This window comes from Drosophila bipectinata, unplaced genomic scaffold, assembly GCF_030179905.1.
Source record: "Drosophila bipectinata strain 14024-0381.07 unplaced genomic scaffold, DbipHiC1v2 scaffold_6, whole genome shotgun sequence".
NCBI lineage: Eukaryota > Metazoa > Arthropoda > Insecta > Diptera > Drosophilidae > Drosophila > Drosophila bipectinata.
This window is the reverse complement of record NW_027222984.1, coordinates 1-15,952: the sequence shown is the minus strand read 5'-3', so window position 1 is coordinate 15,952 and position 15,952 is coordinate 1. Positions and strand designations below refer to the sequence as shown.

Sequence of the window (15,952 nt, the reverse complement as noted above, 5' to 3'; positions counted from 1 at the left end):
CCTCGAGTTAAACTTAAGTTTAGACATGGACTTGAATTTATTGCACGTTAACTGCGCCCCTGATTGGGCCAGGACGTCCGGACTCCGGAGAGAGAAAGAAGCCATGGATGACATGCTTTCTGTTTGACTAAAGTGTTGCCTACATTCCTGCGCTCTAAGATAATCCAGATGTCAGTTGAGTTCATTGCAAAGCTATAGTTCCTGCGGTTTGCTTAGTGGCACCTACATATATGGACATTTCAAAACGAATATTGAATATTAAAACTAATTTTCGTAAAATAGTTTAAAGCCTTTTCCCTCCCTAGTTGAATATAGCAGCAGCTATGCAAAACTTAAACAAAAAACTAAAACAATTATCTAAACCCAACTGGGAACTGGACGCCAAGTTGCTCCCCAAACGAAACAAACACGAAAAGTCCTTCATGGAACTTAGCCGGGTTGCAAAATACTCGAAAATCCCTCAGGATTTTGTGCACTTTTAGGAAGACGAATTTTTTAAACAATTCCCTCCCACGCTTGATTTCTTTCTTTTGGATTTTTTGACTTGCTGACTCCAGGGCGGTTACTTAAATTTTCTTATGGTTTAACTTTTTGATATTTTAAGCCAGATTAAAGAAGCTTACAAGTCGCACAGTGGTAAAGGGAACTTGAAAGTGCCAAATATTTGCCAAAAAAGGAGTCATTTTTGTATTTGGTAGTTATTAGTTATTTTGATTTCCAATCGCAATGAAATATATATTTGTTCGTTATAGCCTTTTATGCCCTTGCATAAGGTATTGTAGCTTTGGTTCATTTCTGACTCCATAAAGTATATATATTAATTTCTCTCTGGCGTCTTTGGTCCCTAGTCCAGGAACCCTTCCTCCTATAAACCAGGGTTCTTAGACCAGGACTATGTCGGTTCTATCCTCAGTCAGATGTTGTCAAGCTATCGATTCTGAGCTTTAACTTTATAATCATCTCTTCTTTCTATCTATAGACTAGATCCTATACCTATACCTGACATATAACTGCACAATCCTAACATTGCTGTTTTTAAAGATAGAAGATGGGACTTTGGCTGGCTTTCATTTTTTATGCAAAATTTTTTATTCAAAATGGGATTCACAAAACTCGGCCGACTATATATTTTCTACAAATAGAAGCTTAAACTAGATAACTTTCTCGATGATAAAAATGAATTAAACTCTATTTTCACTCTATTTAACCTCTATTTTAAACCCAAAGTAAACTTTTCTTACTTTTTTTTATTAGAAAAACCCACTGTAAGCCTCCATCCAGTTGGACCTTCGTTGATGTGACATTGCTTAGCATAATCTACTTTCGAGTGGCCACAAGCAACACCCATGTGTCCGTTTAATCTTTGCTAGTGCGTATTTGTGTCTGCGTCGGAGTCCTGCCGCAGGACAAACTGTAATTTTATGCAAAGAAAATTCTGTAAAACGTTATGCTTCTCAAGATTATGGTTTTATAGTCAGTCTGCCTTTCTCTTTATATAAAGACTATAAGAATTAGAAAGTTATGTTTTTTGTAGGAATTTTATATTTTGTTTATCTAAAATATGAATAAAACTTAAATCAAAATAATTACTAAATAGACTTTAAAAGTAACTGACAGTCCCTTGCTAATATGCATCGCAAGAAGCCAAATGAAAACTGTGGCAGAATATCGTGTTTGTCGCAGATAGTTTTACAAACTTCGGGAAAGAAGTAAAGTCTTTAACTCGGTCAGATGCAGCATTTATTTTGCTGCAAGCTGTTAATTAAATTTTGTTTTAAATTCAGCTTGCCGCAGTGGCAGTGTCGCCATGCGGCTTTTGCACCAGGATTTCTTCATTGAAAAATCCACAACTAATTAGGAAACCTTCAGGAAGTGAATGGAGTACGGCACGTAGATGCGACAGGTCTTTAGTGCTGGATAAGGTATGAGACTTTACTTTAAAGAAGCTTAAGCTTCATTAAATATTTCAAGCTATTGGAAATTGAATATCCCTGTTGTCTTTCGTATTAAAATGTAATTGGGCGTTTAATATTTCAATCAGAAATGTCGGCCAGCGGACAGTAGCCAGCATGTTGACACACTTTTCACCTTATTTGGCTTGGAATTTTCACTAATTGTCACCTTCATAAGAGACTGGCGAAAACTATTGACATGCATTTGAATAATTAATGCTGATTGGTGGGAGAAAGTGACAAAGGCATTCGCATAAATAAAATATACGTTGCATGAATGGCGAGCAAATGCAAACGTGATTTGATTACTTGACTCCGGTTTTATCTCTGTGATATTGAAGTCAATACAGTAAGTGTCCGGGAATGGACGAACGGAATGGAATAACCACCCCAATGGCCAAGGTAACCATTTGAAAAAATCACTCAAGCGTAAGCTGTTGATGTCCTTTAATGCAAAGCACTTTCACAGGTCGTTCGAAATTTGCATTTAATGAGGTTTTAGTTTACGAGGAATATCCCCACCAAATGCTATGGAATTCAATTAAATGTAAATTGTATGCAAAATGCGGGGCATTCGCGGAGCATTACTTGGAACTTAAATCTTAAATAAATGATAAAAGGGATTATCGTTATAAGGTAACTTCTAATCAAGATATGTTGCAGTAATCTTCTTTGATTTTACAGGTCCGTAACCTTTTAAATTACTTATTCATTTTCAACCATGTAGCATGTAGAGCATGTATTTCGCAGCTCGTGGCCCCATCAAGGAAAATCGCAACCGCATTTGAGCATTTTCACTAATTAAACCGACACGAAAGCCGCAATACACACACATAAGTACACGGCTTAGGGTAATGCCCATCGCAGCGCGACACCTGGCATACCTTTTTTGTCTATTTAAAATGAGATTTCGTGTGCTTGGCATTCGGTTGATGGCAGTCTGTAGATTGGTTTTCAGGCCCGGCCCCACTACTCCAAGCTTCTAACCGCCAGTCTCCCCAATTCCCTCCTTCAACGCCGGCAAGTTGCGGCGGCAACTTTTGTCCAACTGTCACCGGCAGAGTCGTTTGTTGTTTTTTTTTAATTAGCACTCACCTGAGCGAACTAGAGATCCAAATGCTTGTCATGCGAATCCAGAGGATATACTCCGCCGCCTCCGGGCAGGGGAGGCCGTCGTCGCAGATGCAGCTGAGCAGCGTCGTCGTGATGAAGCCGTGGCTTTGCCTCCCCAAGCGGAGCACTACGATTGCCAGCACTACTACTGCCACCGCGTAGCCATTGTCGGTAGGTCAGCTCCGGCTCCATGTTCCAGAATTTATGAAAGGACACTGGCGGCTGCAGCTGCAGAAGTTCTCGCGCATAGTCCTGCGGCCGAGCCTGATGCATTCCGGCCACTGGTACCGCCGCCACGCCCAGCGCCTGCAGGCAGTAGCCCAGGATCATGTCGTCCGGAGCATTGTCACTCGGACAACTACAGCGCTCCACGACGAGGCGCACCAGAGGCAGGCTGAGCAGGATGCCGGCGCCTCCCGTGTGGTAGTTGAAGCCATCCGGGGCGTGCAGGCGGTAACCGTAGCGCTGTCCCAGATACATAAGCTCCCTGTGGTCGTGGTAACTCAGCAGCTCACTTAGCCGGGGCACACTGTACCCTCGTCGATGAGATGGTGGCAGTGGGTGGAGAAAAAAATTGCGTTTACAGGATAAGAACGATTTATCAATACAAATATTTTAATTGAATGCGCCTTCATGCATTTAATCCGCAAAAATAAAAATGAAATGATGTTCCTGCCAGCAGGAGTGGCTTTGATTGGTTTTCAGGTCTATTACGGCAAGGATTTTAAGGATATAAAAGGGGTATTCAAATATAAACAAAATTAAATAATTATTTCCAATTGAAAGGTTTAAGAAAGAAACTTAATTCTAAAACCTGGATGTTTCAAAATCATTTCAAGCTTGCGAAAATCTTTAAGGACAGCGTTTACACCAGCGGAATGCCTCACCTCAGCAGCGTATCATCGTCTACGAGCATGAGCCAGCGTATGTCCATTTGCTCGCCAATATCCTTGAGGGATAATTGTAAAATTGCCATTGTTTTGGCACAATGTCCAGTCTGCACGTTCGGTATGCCAGTGCTGATTGTCGGTATGCTGACGTCTGTTGTGGTTTTTTGGTGGTGGGGAGGATGGGGAATCGCAAAGTCAAATCAATGAATATTCAATAAGTAGGACTTCTGGGCGAAGAGTGCACCAGGGGCAGATGGTACAGGGGCGGAGGTGAATTGTATGGCACACACAAACAAGCACATCCACATCCTGGGTTATGCATGTGAGGAAGTGTGTTTTGTTTCCCTGTCACTCTGCCTCATCATGTTTTTGTTAATGTGATGCTCACATACATATATTAGAGTGGTTCTTGTTTGAATCATCATTAAATCTAATCCTTAAGTTATATTTTATTTAATGATTTCAAATGTTTTTAAGTTTATCAAATCCTGTAATACTTTCATGTCAATGAATCCTGCAATACAGGTCGTATGAGTATTATTTTTTAAAAATCAATATATCTTTAAAGTTTTAAATAAAACCTCTTTAAAGACACCCTAACAAATGTATAATTGTGCCAGTGTGTGATGCCTCCTTCTCATCCACTATCTTGCCTCATCTGCCCCAATGGAATCACCCACATTTGCATTAATTGCCCGCTCATTGTCACCACTTGCTCACCTGCCACGTCGCTGTAGTATCTCCGGTATCGGGCGTCGCCTGCCCAGGTGCGTTCGACTATCGGAATGCGTTCCTTATGGAATTTCGCACAGGTTTTGATTGCGAAATATATATGCGATCCGGTTGTGTGGAACTGTGCAGTGTGTGGGCCAGTGTGGGTGGAGAACAGGACAAGAGAGGTGGAAGGTCGATAAGCATCAAGTCGAAGCCGATACTGAATTTATGGTTATGTAGGTTTCAAATACTAATTGCTAGGAGGGGAGCATGCTACCAGAAAACCGCATGGGATTCTTGTTTTCCAAGAATATGTACCTTTAATTTGGAGCTCTTAACTGGGGTCTCGTTTCTATACCCTTGCGGAGTGTAGATATTTTGAAATCTTATAAAGAAGGCAAGGGAATTAAAGGAACAAAGCCACAGTTAAAGGCTTTAAGTAACTCCTGATTTTATAGATTATTTAAATCCTTTTTTTGAATAAATGGCTCACTTTTACTTCTATTATTTAAAACATTTCTTTTAAAAATAAGTTAAAAAGACTATAATATATAACATAAATGTTTTCACTTAGTTTTCATTACTTCACCAATTAGAGCATCGGAATATAAAAAAATTCAAAGTCACTTTTCAAAACACTTTTTATCTTAATCAAAAACCTGTTAAGATGATATATGGGTTGGAAAATAATGCCCCTGCAACAAGGGCATAAATAAACTCACACAGGGCTCCTTTCGATGCCCCAGAGTCGAGGGCAGCCAGCCAGATGGCTCCTCTGATGTTGCATGCATTGCACATGGAGGAGTCGCTCCGGTCACAATCTCCGGGGATTTCCTCGCCCCAGCGATGGGACAAATGTAGGCGGCATTTTTCAGAATGATTTTCCCAGACATGGCTCTGCTGTGTGCCGGGTCCTGCGATAAGTTGTCGAATAAAAAGCGCGCCAGCTCATGAGAGGCATCGATGGAGAACTCGCTGGGTCGGCTGCTGTTATGGGCATTAGGGGCAACAAGCTCCACAAGCCTTGAAACAAATGATTTATTTAGTTATGGCAGGTTTACTTTACCTTATACTGCCTTAAAAGTATATGAATTTATCCTTTTAAATTGCATTATAATTTAAAAAAAAAAGTTATAAGGATTTGAGTATAAAACCCTATTTTTATTGTTTAAACTTTATGGAAATTATATATTAAAAAAATTAATATTAAAATATTACCTTCTTAGCAAGACACCTGTGAAGATAATTCCGGCTCTCAGCATTGGATAAGGAAACCACTGTGGATTCTTATAATGTGCAAAGTGATGTACAATGGTGGCCTCCGTATCATACAGGGCATGTCCGTAATAAGCATGCTGAGGAAAGAACCTTTACACCATCTCCGGCACGGTCAACTCCCAATGGATAACTCACCTCCACTGGGTTTTGGTGACGAAGCTGCTCGAGCAGGCCGCGCAGGGAAGCCACTTGTGTGTTGTATTGACACCATATAATCCATTCCGTGTGCGCCTTTAGAAGACGTGTCTCGCCTCCCAAATGAGGCAGTGCGTCCAGCAGTGTCCAGTAATTGAAAAGCTCGTGCAACACATGCACATTAAGGACATAATCCCCTGGGACTGTCCCAGCCTCTTCCATGTGCAGATACTGGACTTGTATGTTTTCTAATAAAGTGAAACACTGGGCCTGAGCATGACGCGGAAGCGGTGGGCAGGCGATAACTAGGAGCACTTCCCGTGGGGGATCCCCCTCCGGAGACCCAAGACCACAGCTTACAAAGCAAAAAAACCACAGTAAAATGTGGAACACATTAGTTTTCGCTTCGCTAAACATTACTAATTTTATTTACAAGTTTTTAAATTTATATTTTTTAGAATGAAAAAATCATTTGGAGAGAAAAAGTACGCGTCCTGCCAATGGAACGTGTGAAAAGGTACTGAGGCAGCTGTGATTTAATTTTGGCGCAAAGCCGAAATTAAGTGTGGCTGTTGGACGTGGGTGCGGGGCTTTGGGGTGCGAAGTCCTACGCGCAGGCGTCTCCTCGGAGCAGAGTTTATGAATGAAACGTCCAGGTGCACGCCACAGGTTGGCTATGCCAACGAGCTTTATTATCAATGCTTCTCATGGGTATGATTTTATGGATTATTATATTATTGTGGAAATTTATTCCAATTTTGATTAATGTTACAAGGCAGTTGTAATGTTAAAGTAATTTAAATTAAAGCTAGATTTTGGTAGATAAATTGCATACAAGCACATTTATGGATTAAACACATGCAGTATCCCTCCCGGCCAAACGAACTGTTGTCATACGCGGAATATTTGATACTAGGTTACATAAAATATATTTATCCGTACGTTAAGAAAGGAATTTTAAGAATACTATTAGTGCATGGGCGAGGCCAGTCGAGTTGTCGTCTGCATGCTGTTGCTGCGATTGGTTATCTTCAGCCGCAGCTCGTTAACCTGCTTGAAGAGCTGATCCTGCCTGGAAAGGAGTTCTCGTGTGCGCAGAAAACCATGCTGGGGAGCACTCAGGCCGGGGTTCCACCGGCAATACAGGCCCTTCCACAAGCGCAGCGTTCGCACACTGGCATTGGGGCGCAGAACAAGCTCCGGTCCATGGGTAAACGATGGAAACAGGGGGTTTAAATACTGATCCAATGAGGAGTTAATGTGCGTCCACAGAGATACGGTTTTGTGCTTTAGGTCTGCAGGAAATTCAGATTAGTTTTTAAGGGAAAAGCAATTGAAGACCTCCTCACCTTCGGCTACCCGTTCCGCTTCAGTGTTACAAAGGAACGTGCCGAACCGGCATGAGTACAGATGATCCACGATTGTTATGAGGAAGTGTTCGTTGAATTCGAAGGCGTTGCTGTACTGCTGACTGACCTGCCACACGCAGTCTATGAACTGAAGGAATACTGGCGAGCGGTCTGCATCTGAATGTTTGTTGTCCCCATGGCCTACCCGCTGCTGGAACTTGTGGCCAAAGGAGAGCCACTCTTTCTCGATAAGAACCTCAAAGCCACGTACAGTACGGTAGTAGGGATCGAGCAGCAACATGGATAGGGCAGTAAGCTGGGCTGTGCGATCCCAGCCATCCGAGCAGTGCACCACGACCGAGGTGCTTAGGGTCTCAACCTTGTCAACAATTCGAACGGCGCCAGCAAGGATGCAACGGATGTGTTTCAGCCAAAGAGTGTTGTCGATGGCGGTCTGCCACTTTGAGTCATCCGTGGTGGGAAAACAGGCCTCCTTCACCTTGCGAAGACTCTCGCGCATTACGTGAATATTGTGTATGTCAAGAAAGTTGATTTCCACAATCTTGTAAGCATCCTCCGATTCGTAGCCGCCACCCTTGGCTTTGTTGGCGATGGCATTGGCGCTGGGACGTGCGTCCATGATGGTCAGTTTATCCGATTGGGCGTTGGCCTCCATAATATAGCTGAGATAGGTTTCGTCGTCCGCATTTCGCTTGCCACTAACCCCACCAGAGGCTGAGAGCACCGTGTTATGGTGGCCTGCGTCCGTGGATTCATCCATGACAGCACTGGTAAACGACATCTCGATCGGAACTGAGCCACTCGACGAAGGAAATCATCTGAGGCAGCTTTGGCACAGCCCACACTGCCGGATAGCTGTCACAAACTGCGTACGATTCGTTTATCTTGGTTGCCCGCCACATATCATTCGGCACACCCAGGCGCCGCAGCTCAGCCAACGGCTCGTACACTGCCCAGCCGTCCCAGCCACCGTTTCCATTAACAGCATTGGCCGCTGCGTGCGCAAATGCGAAGAGTCGGCCGCTGTAGGACAGTGGAAAAGCATTAGCCTGCAGCTTCTCAAACACAGTTCTTCGCGAGTGGTTCTGCTGCTTGTGGGCGAAGCGCAGGTTTCGCATATCCTTGCAGAAAATTTCAATGCCATAAGAGTTCTCGCCCCTTGACGTGGCGCCTCCGATTTTCTCCACCCTTGCTATCACACCCAGAGGAACATCTACGATTACGGGGGGCTCCTGGTCGCGCAGCGGAAGCGACCGGAAGTACAGTCGGTAGTTGGTTATGGTCAGGGCCCCAAAGACCGGCCCGCGGTAGGGGCAGACATGGGTGACATCGTTTTTCTGGTCTTGGTCCTCTTCGCCGTCCAAGTAATTAAAGGGCGTGTCGCGCAATATTCCATTCTCTCCGCCTCCGTGCTTGGAGCCCAGGGAGCTGGACTTCGAGCTGCTGTCCAGCGAGTTGCTGCTGGCCGTCTTTGAGGCCAACTTGTCGACTGTGCTCGCGCTGGGATCCATGAAGAGGGACAGAATTTTACGCGAGTTTCGAGTTTGGGGTCAGAAATATCTTCTGATTGTAAATTAAATGCGATTTACCAAAACAATGATACTACCGACCAGTGCTGCCAGACTTATGGTTTTACATCAGCTACACCAGGCAGCTCTAAAATTGGTATTTTTAGTATTTTTGAAATCGATGAAATCGACCGATAAGTTTAGAACAATCGTTTTTTGAGCGCCAGTTTTAATATTTCTCAAAAACTCCACACGCAACATTAATAAAACAACAACCATTTAAGACCAGAAGCTGGTCCTTTGACCTTAATAGCTTAAGATTTAAAATTACGCTGTTTTAAAGTTAGGTTAATTTTTTTTTTATTAGCCCACGTAAATGGGTACATAAAATGTAAATCTATAAAATTAATTTTAATTAAACAACAGATTAAACAACAAAAGGAATTCCCAGACCACGTTAAGAAGATACAAAGTCTAAATTTTTCTCTTGCTTGAAATTTTAGATTATTTCAAAATAAGAGCGTCAAACATAGGAGTCTATAAGTAGGAGTCTATGTTACAAAACCTGTTAAGAAAGCTATGAGCTGAAGTTAAGTACATTTTGGGCAATAAAATATATAAAAACAAGTTCATTTCGGGAGGTAGTTTTTTACGTACTAGTAGTACATCATATTCTTTTTGGGGTGTGACCTCATCTTTGTCCATACTGGGATCCGAAGGCGGCTTAACCTAACTCGAAACTTATAATATTTTTATTTTTCAAGTAAAAACTTCTTACTTGGAAAATAAAAACTTATTGTTTTTTAATTGATATTTATTTGTATTTATCGTAGTTTAAATTATATATTATAATCTTTAAAATAATTAAGTTCTAGATGATCAATTTTATTTACAAATGAATCAAATGTTAACTATGTAGTTTAAGTAAATTTGCATTTCCACTGTACCAGAGGAGATTCGTAATTATTGTACAATGTTTTGGGTAAGTCGTAAGCCAAATTAAATACAATTAAGCCTCTGTTTAAAACATAAAATAAGTTAAGAATTTCTAATGAAAAGCGGCATAAATTAGGCAAATAAATAAGTCAGATTGCGAAGTTCGAAATGCAGTCACTGGCAATAAAATTTGTAATTAAAATTTACAAATAACCAAAACTAATTCTAGAGTAAACCTAACTTATATGGCAGTGAAGGGCTAAAAATAACTGGCTCTAAACTCGTTATTGATCACAATACATTTGGAAAAGTTTTGGTGTGGCTTCAACAGGAACCAGAAACGCCCCAGGATGCGATTTAGGTCTCATCGCTGGACACGAGGCATTCGCTAAGCAGGACATTTCGCAGATCCTCCATATCGATCCAATCCCGTCTCTCATTCCGTACGGACACATGGCGGATGCAGCCCTTGAAGTTTTCCCGGGCCATCAAGGATCCACTTGGAGCAACGTCTGTAAATGTAGATTTATTTAAAGATTATATGTCAGATCTGAGACTCTGTTCTTGACAGCTACCTGGCAGCCCGCCAATATAGAGTGGCGATCGGGTTTGCACTTTGCCGGAAGTCCTTTGGTTATCCACACTTATTACGGCTGGGAGCTGGTCGATCCGCAGGACGATTTGTTCGCCATCGTACAGAGCCGACACATTGTGCCACTTGTTGTCACAAAGGGCATACTTTGTGGGCAACGTCGACTCCACTCGCAAAGGTACTCCATCGCCCAGGTCACAGGAGAATATAATCTTTAAAAAATATTTGGCATATAGCATGGGAATAAATACTTTATTTAAACTTACATTGCCATTATAAAGCTCCAAGGACAAGGCGGGAAACCATTAGGCTCGGAGACGCTCAGCAAAATTCCCGATAGTTCCGAGGTTCGAAATTCCGTTTCCAGGTCGAGGTACTTTCCCACATTAAAGTTTTTTTCTTTAAAAATAATAGAATATATAAAGATCCTTTTCTAGTTTTCTTTATCAACTCACTGTATATGGCGTAAGCATCGCCGGGAAAATAGCTGCCCCGCTCCACGGACGGAAAACATTGACCCACGTTGGAGTGTTTGCCGGGCCGGGCCAGGTCCTGGGTGTGGTTGTTGATGCTGACACGGCGGAGGCAGCCCTTGAAGGACTCCAGCCGGGCGTACAGTTCTGCCGAGACCTTGACGGGAGACTGGGGCAGCCCACCGACCAAAAGCAGTTGGGAGGCCCCGATTTTCTTGGGCAATTTCATCTGGGCGGATGTCTTCTGATCGGTGCGACCGATCTCCACCGACATGGTCACCTTTCGGTCAAAACAGCCTATGGTGACCCGGTGCCACTCGCCGTCGTTCAGCTTGGCGGTCAGCTGGAGCTCGTCCCGCCGACGTCCGCGCACCACCAGGACCAGTTGGCCATCCTTGAGGAGGAGGGCCACATAGTGCTTAGGCTTCTCTTTGCTGCCGGGGGAGAGGAAGATCATTCCGTTGGGATAGAATGACCGGAAGTCGAAGCTAAGACGGAAGTTGCGCTGCCAGAAGTGGCGATCCGGCAGTTTCAGTTGGGAGTAGCTGTAGATGTCGTCGCCGAACTTAAAGGCGTTTGGCTCGTAGGAGTAGCTGCCGATCTGAAAGGAAGAGAGAGACGTAAGTCCGGGCCTAGGTTGATCCCGAATGGAACTTAACTCACCCCGACGACTTTGTGTTAGTTTCTGAGCTTTGCGCTGCGATCTCTCAGCGAGTTAAAGAATAAAAACTTGGCATGATTTTGTTTGTTTTTCGGTTTGTTATAAAAATGTTTTATTTAAGAAATGTGATAACAATTAAATGTTCATGTTGCAGTAAGCAAATGTTAATTGTATGATACATTCGTGAAGGCAAAAACGTACACAAAGCGTTGATGAGTGATGTGTATGACTTGAATCAGATGGCACTTACGAACTAGATTGCGCTTTGGAGCAGATCTTATAAAATAGCAAGTAAATTGGTATGAAATATTTACAAAATAGTGTCGTATAGATGATTATTAATTAATTCGAATATGGCGCGATTTGAATAGATGTTGTTAAATGAGGGCCAGGAGCTTAAACCAATCTTAAAACTAATTCTGGGAGCTATGCGATCGCAAAAGGGTCTCACTTTTAGGAAGTGAACTCTTCTGAGGTCCTGCTCTAGCGGGCCATTAACTTAAAACTTTTAAATGCTAGAACTGAGGTTATATCTTTGATGATGGTTGGTTATATTAATCCACATGTAGACCACATAGAGTAGCTTGTTTGGTTAGCGTTTGTTTTGATTTTTAGGCGAAATTAGTATACAAATGAGCTTTCTTGAAGCGCAGCGCTTGAAGCTTTTAGCGTAGCCGCTTTTGACATAATTGCTTAGCAACTAAAATCCTATAAAAACAAAGAGAAACGATTCAGTTTAAATAGAGTTAGGCAGCCACGAATTCACATGCATTAGATGGAGAGAGCCCAGCCCCAGTCCCCCCAGCCATGACCCCTTTAAGTGTAAAACCGATCCAGACAAATAGTTGCGTTTTGGCCACTTACCCGCTTGCAGCCTTCGGGGGAGGCTGTGAAACTCTTTCCGATCATGGGCTCCGTCTTCAGCAGGACATCGTAGAGCCCGCTCTTGAGGCTGCCCATAAGGGGACCGTTGCGCCCGATCTGAACGTTGGCGAATGTCAGCGCTTCGTTGAAGTTAACAGTTCGATTGTTGAACACCACGTCCCGGATGGCCCCCTCTAGATTTACAAAGGTCGGGGCCAGTGGGGTGTAGCTCTCGTGGGGCGGTGCTCCTCCAATGTAGAGTCCTCCGGAGTCATGGGGCAAGCTGATCACAGTGGGGCTGCCGGTCAGACTGCGCACTTCCTGCAACTCGTCGTCCACCATCAGCTCCAACTTGCGGCCCGTCTTGACCAGGTTGATCACGTGGAACTCTCCGTCGTTGAGCTGGCTGAAGTTTGAGTACATCTTGACAAAGCTGCGACCGGAGTTGACCCACACGTTGAGTTGACCATCAACCAGGCTCATTGAATAGTTGCCCTTTATGTCCTTGGAGTCGTAGTCCTCCTGAACCTCGGGGGGATAGGCCGCCAGGAGCAGCAGGCAGTCCGGCTGAAGAGTTCTAAACACCAAGGCCGTGTTCGAGCGCTTTCGAAGCGACTGAGATGGTAGCTCCAAATAACCATTGCCCGAGAAGCCAGCCCTGAAGTGGAATGAATATGTTTCAGTAAAATCTTCTTAAATTCCTAAATTTTTACTCACTTGGTAAACATATCCTTGCAAGAGGGCTCCACGCCATAGAAACTGGTACTTTCAAGCGGGTCATATGTCTCGCCGTTCACCTGGACATCCTTCATGCAGCCCAGGAAGGGATTATCTGCCCCTGGGGCTTTGGTGGTGCCCGAAGTGAAACCTTCAGGGAAATAGCGTATTAAATATATTGTGTTGCTATAAGCATCGAAATACTCACCTGGAGGCACGCCACCCAAATAGTAAACTGCCTTGGAAAGATCCGGTAGCATGTGAATGTTTATGGGCAAAGTAGGTGCTCCAGAAATGGGACGATCGTTGTTTACACGCAGCATTCCATTCTCAGTGCTTCGCTTGGCGGAGAATTCGCGGGCAGCCTCGATTTTGATCCACTGACCCACATTGTATTTCTTGGTGGTGTTGATCTCTAGCTTGGACTCGTCGCCATAGTCGATACGGAACATGATCCGACCCCGGCTCAACGTAACCGAAACCGAGCGGTTCTGTACGAGAAGGTTTAAGATTATGTCTCATCTCATAGGATTTTGACCATCATAATACTTACGTTTTTGTCATCAACCGCCAAAAATAGCAAGGCATTCTCGTCCAGGGTTCGGAAGGTCATCTGCACGGAGAACAGGTTCCTTCGGATGGGTCTGGGACGGGTCTTCATGAGCTGGGCATAGCCTAGGCCATTAAAATGCCTGGCGGTGGATGAGGCCGATGACTCCCTAGCTCCAATCATATAGCCTCCGCAGTTGCCCTCGCTCGTCGCAAAGTTCCACAGTCCCAGTGGCTTGTTGTCCACCTCCACCTTGTGCACAACCACATTCAATCCTGGAGTTAGTTGCAAATCTTTGGAGGCGAAGTCGCCAAGAGAAATACGATCATGACGGGATTGGTAGAAGCGCGTGTGTTCTGTGTCCGTGGAACCAGTGATTGTGACTGGACTGGCGGGAGTCAGCTCCCCATAGTTGTTCATCCTTCTCACCATCAGGCTGCCCAGGTTAAGGGTTCTATTGGCCTCCACATGGTACCAGGCGTCGTCATACTTGGGGTCGCGGGTTTGCACCACCATTGGATGCGTGATGGTGGCAGTAGTGCCACCTAGATTCCAAACCAGTCGGACTCGTCTCTTGTAAAGTTCCAGGGTGATGTGACGTCCCTCACTGCCCTGGACCTGGATAAGGGGTGAGCTGCCTTGATGGTTCGCCAAAGCGAAGCTGACCCGCAGATTGTTGGAGGTGCTCAGGCCATAGGAGGCTGGGAGGTAACTACGACTGCACTTGGGGCCCTTGGACTCCAGCGAGACATCGATCTGTAAAGGACAAGAATTATTGGATAAGATATTGGATATAACAAGAATTAAGTGCAATACTCACTCCTTCAGCTGCATGTCTGGCCTTGGCTACCAGATCCCTCAGCTGCTGAAGCTGCTGAGCCATGCTGTTGTTCCAGACCTCGAACACCTCCTGCTCCTTGGCTGCCTGGTGTTCCAGGTAGCTTAGAGAAACGTTGGCCAGTCGAAGATTGGTCTTGGTCAGGGATATATTCTCCTGGGCCATGCCCAGCTTAATTTCCCAATCGGGCTCCAGAGTGGAGAATGACTTGCGCATATTTTGTATGGACTCCTGAATACTCCTGGCCATTTGGAGATCAGCCCGCATTTGCTTGCCCGTCCGCTCCGCCGAATCCAGGCTCTCCTTAGCCTGCCGACGGGCAGAGCTCTCGGCAAGTCCCTGCAACTGTCCGGAGATGACGTTGGTTCGTCGTCCTGCGTCGAATATGGTGGCTTTGATTCCCTCCACCCGCTGCTCCTGACGGTGCAGCTTGTCCTTGAGGACATTTGACTTGTGCATCTGCTTCAGGGCCTCCTGCTGCAGCTGCTTAGACCTGTAGAGCGAATGCTTGGCCCGATCAATCATGGAACCGCCGTCGCTGGGGTAGAGGGTTCTCTGGGCCTCGTACACCCGTTCCTTGGCCAGGTGGGAGGCCTGGCGGGCGTCGTTTATGGCCTTGGTTATGTTGCTGTGGGCCGAGCTGGCAAGCATCGCGATGCGAGCTCCATTCCTGGTGGACTGAAACTGGCGGGCGTACTCGTTCGACCGATCCTGCAGATGCTGGGCATGCTTCTCAGCCTTAGGTAGCCAGTGCTTACGAACCTCGCGCTGCTGCTCCAGCTTCACACCCAGAGTGGCGTTTAACAGGACCGCCGATCCATCCAGTCGGTTCAGATGCTCGTTGAGCACCAGCTGCCTTTGGAGAGTCTGCCGCACCATGCTCTCGCCTCGTTCCAGGTAGTCTGGGTCGAGATGCTTGGCGATTTGCAGATTCAAGTCCCTGATGTCCTGGTGAGACTCGGTGACCCGAAGACCAATGTTGCGCACATGCTCTTGAATGTCCTCCGTTTCGCTTTCCACGTCCAGGACGCGATCCAGTTGGAGCTGCATGTCTGTCACCCGATGGTTCGTCTGGTTAAGATCCCGCCAGAGCACCTCCAAATGGGCCCTCTGGTCGTAGGCTGCGTCGGAGGCGTTGCCCATGCCGTAGAAATGACGCCAGGCACAGTCGTTAGTATTGCGGATGCCCTGCACCAGTTGGTCGTGCTCCTGGATGGCCTGCTGGTAGAAACGGGCCTGCTTCAGAGCCGTCGGCAGGCTCAGATGCTGAGCAGTTTTCCCATAACCGTGCAGGTCGGCAAGAGTTATCAGAATCTCCGAATGAACTTGTTTCGCATTCCGCTGCTGCGTCAAGGCATCAT

The 15,952-nt window shown here is 45.2% G+C and overlaps 1 protein-coding gene and 2 pseudogenes across 1 annotated transcript; all 3 read right to left on the bottom strand.

The window, feature by feature from the left end:
• Nucleotides 1–3,056: 3,056 nt before the first annotated feature.
• Nucleotides 3,057–6,845, bottom strand: LOC108126976 (beta-1,3-glucosyltransferase). Its single transcript, XM_017243777.3, has 6 exons — nt 6,083–6,845; nt 5,888–6,024; nt 5,392–5,692; nt 4,676–4,808; nt 3,953–4,106; nt 3,057–3,594 (listed from the first exon to the last, which is right to left on the bottom strand). Exons 1-6 carry the CDS (start codon nt 6,497–6,499, stop codon nt 3,057–3,059), a joined length of 1,680 nt encoding a protein of 559 aa, XP_017099266.2. The 5' UTR covers nt 6,500–6,845.
• Nucleotides 6,846–6,987: 142 nt separating this feature from the next.
• LOC138927712 (phosphatidylinositol-3,5-bisphosphate 3-phosphatase MTMR2-like) lies at nt 6,988–9,094 on the bottom strand (annotated as a pseudogene).
• Nucleotides 9,095–9,867: 773 nt separating this feature from the next.
• LOC138927713 (laminin subunit alpha-1-like) lies at nt 9,868–15,947 on the bottom strand (annotated as a pseudogene).
• Nucleotides 15,948–15,952: the final 5 nt, after the last annotated feature.

Bases quoted from the DNA above. Each gene is read 5' to 3' on its own strand.
- LOC108126976 (XM_017243777.3), bottom strand. From the start codon at position 6,499: ATGTTTAGCGAAGCGAAAACTAATGTGTTCCACATTTTACTGTGGTTT. The intron at 4,809-5,391 runs GTGAGTTTATTT...CACACTGCACAG, and splicing joins GGCATCGAAAGGAGCCCTGT to TTCCACACAACCGGATCGCA. The intron at 3,595-3,952 runs GTGAGGCATTCC...ACGAGGGTACAG, and splicing joins GACGATGATACGCTGCTGAG to TGTGCCCCGGCTAAGTGAGC.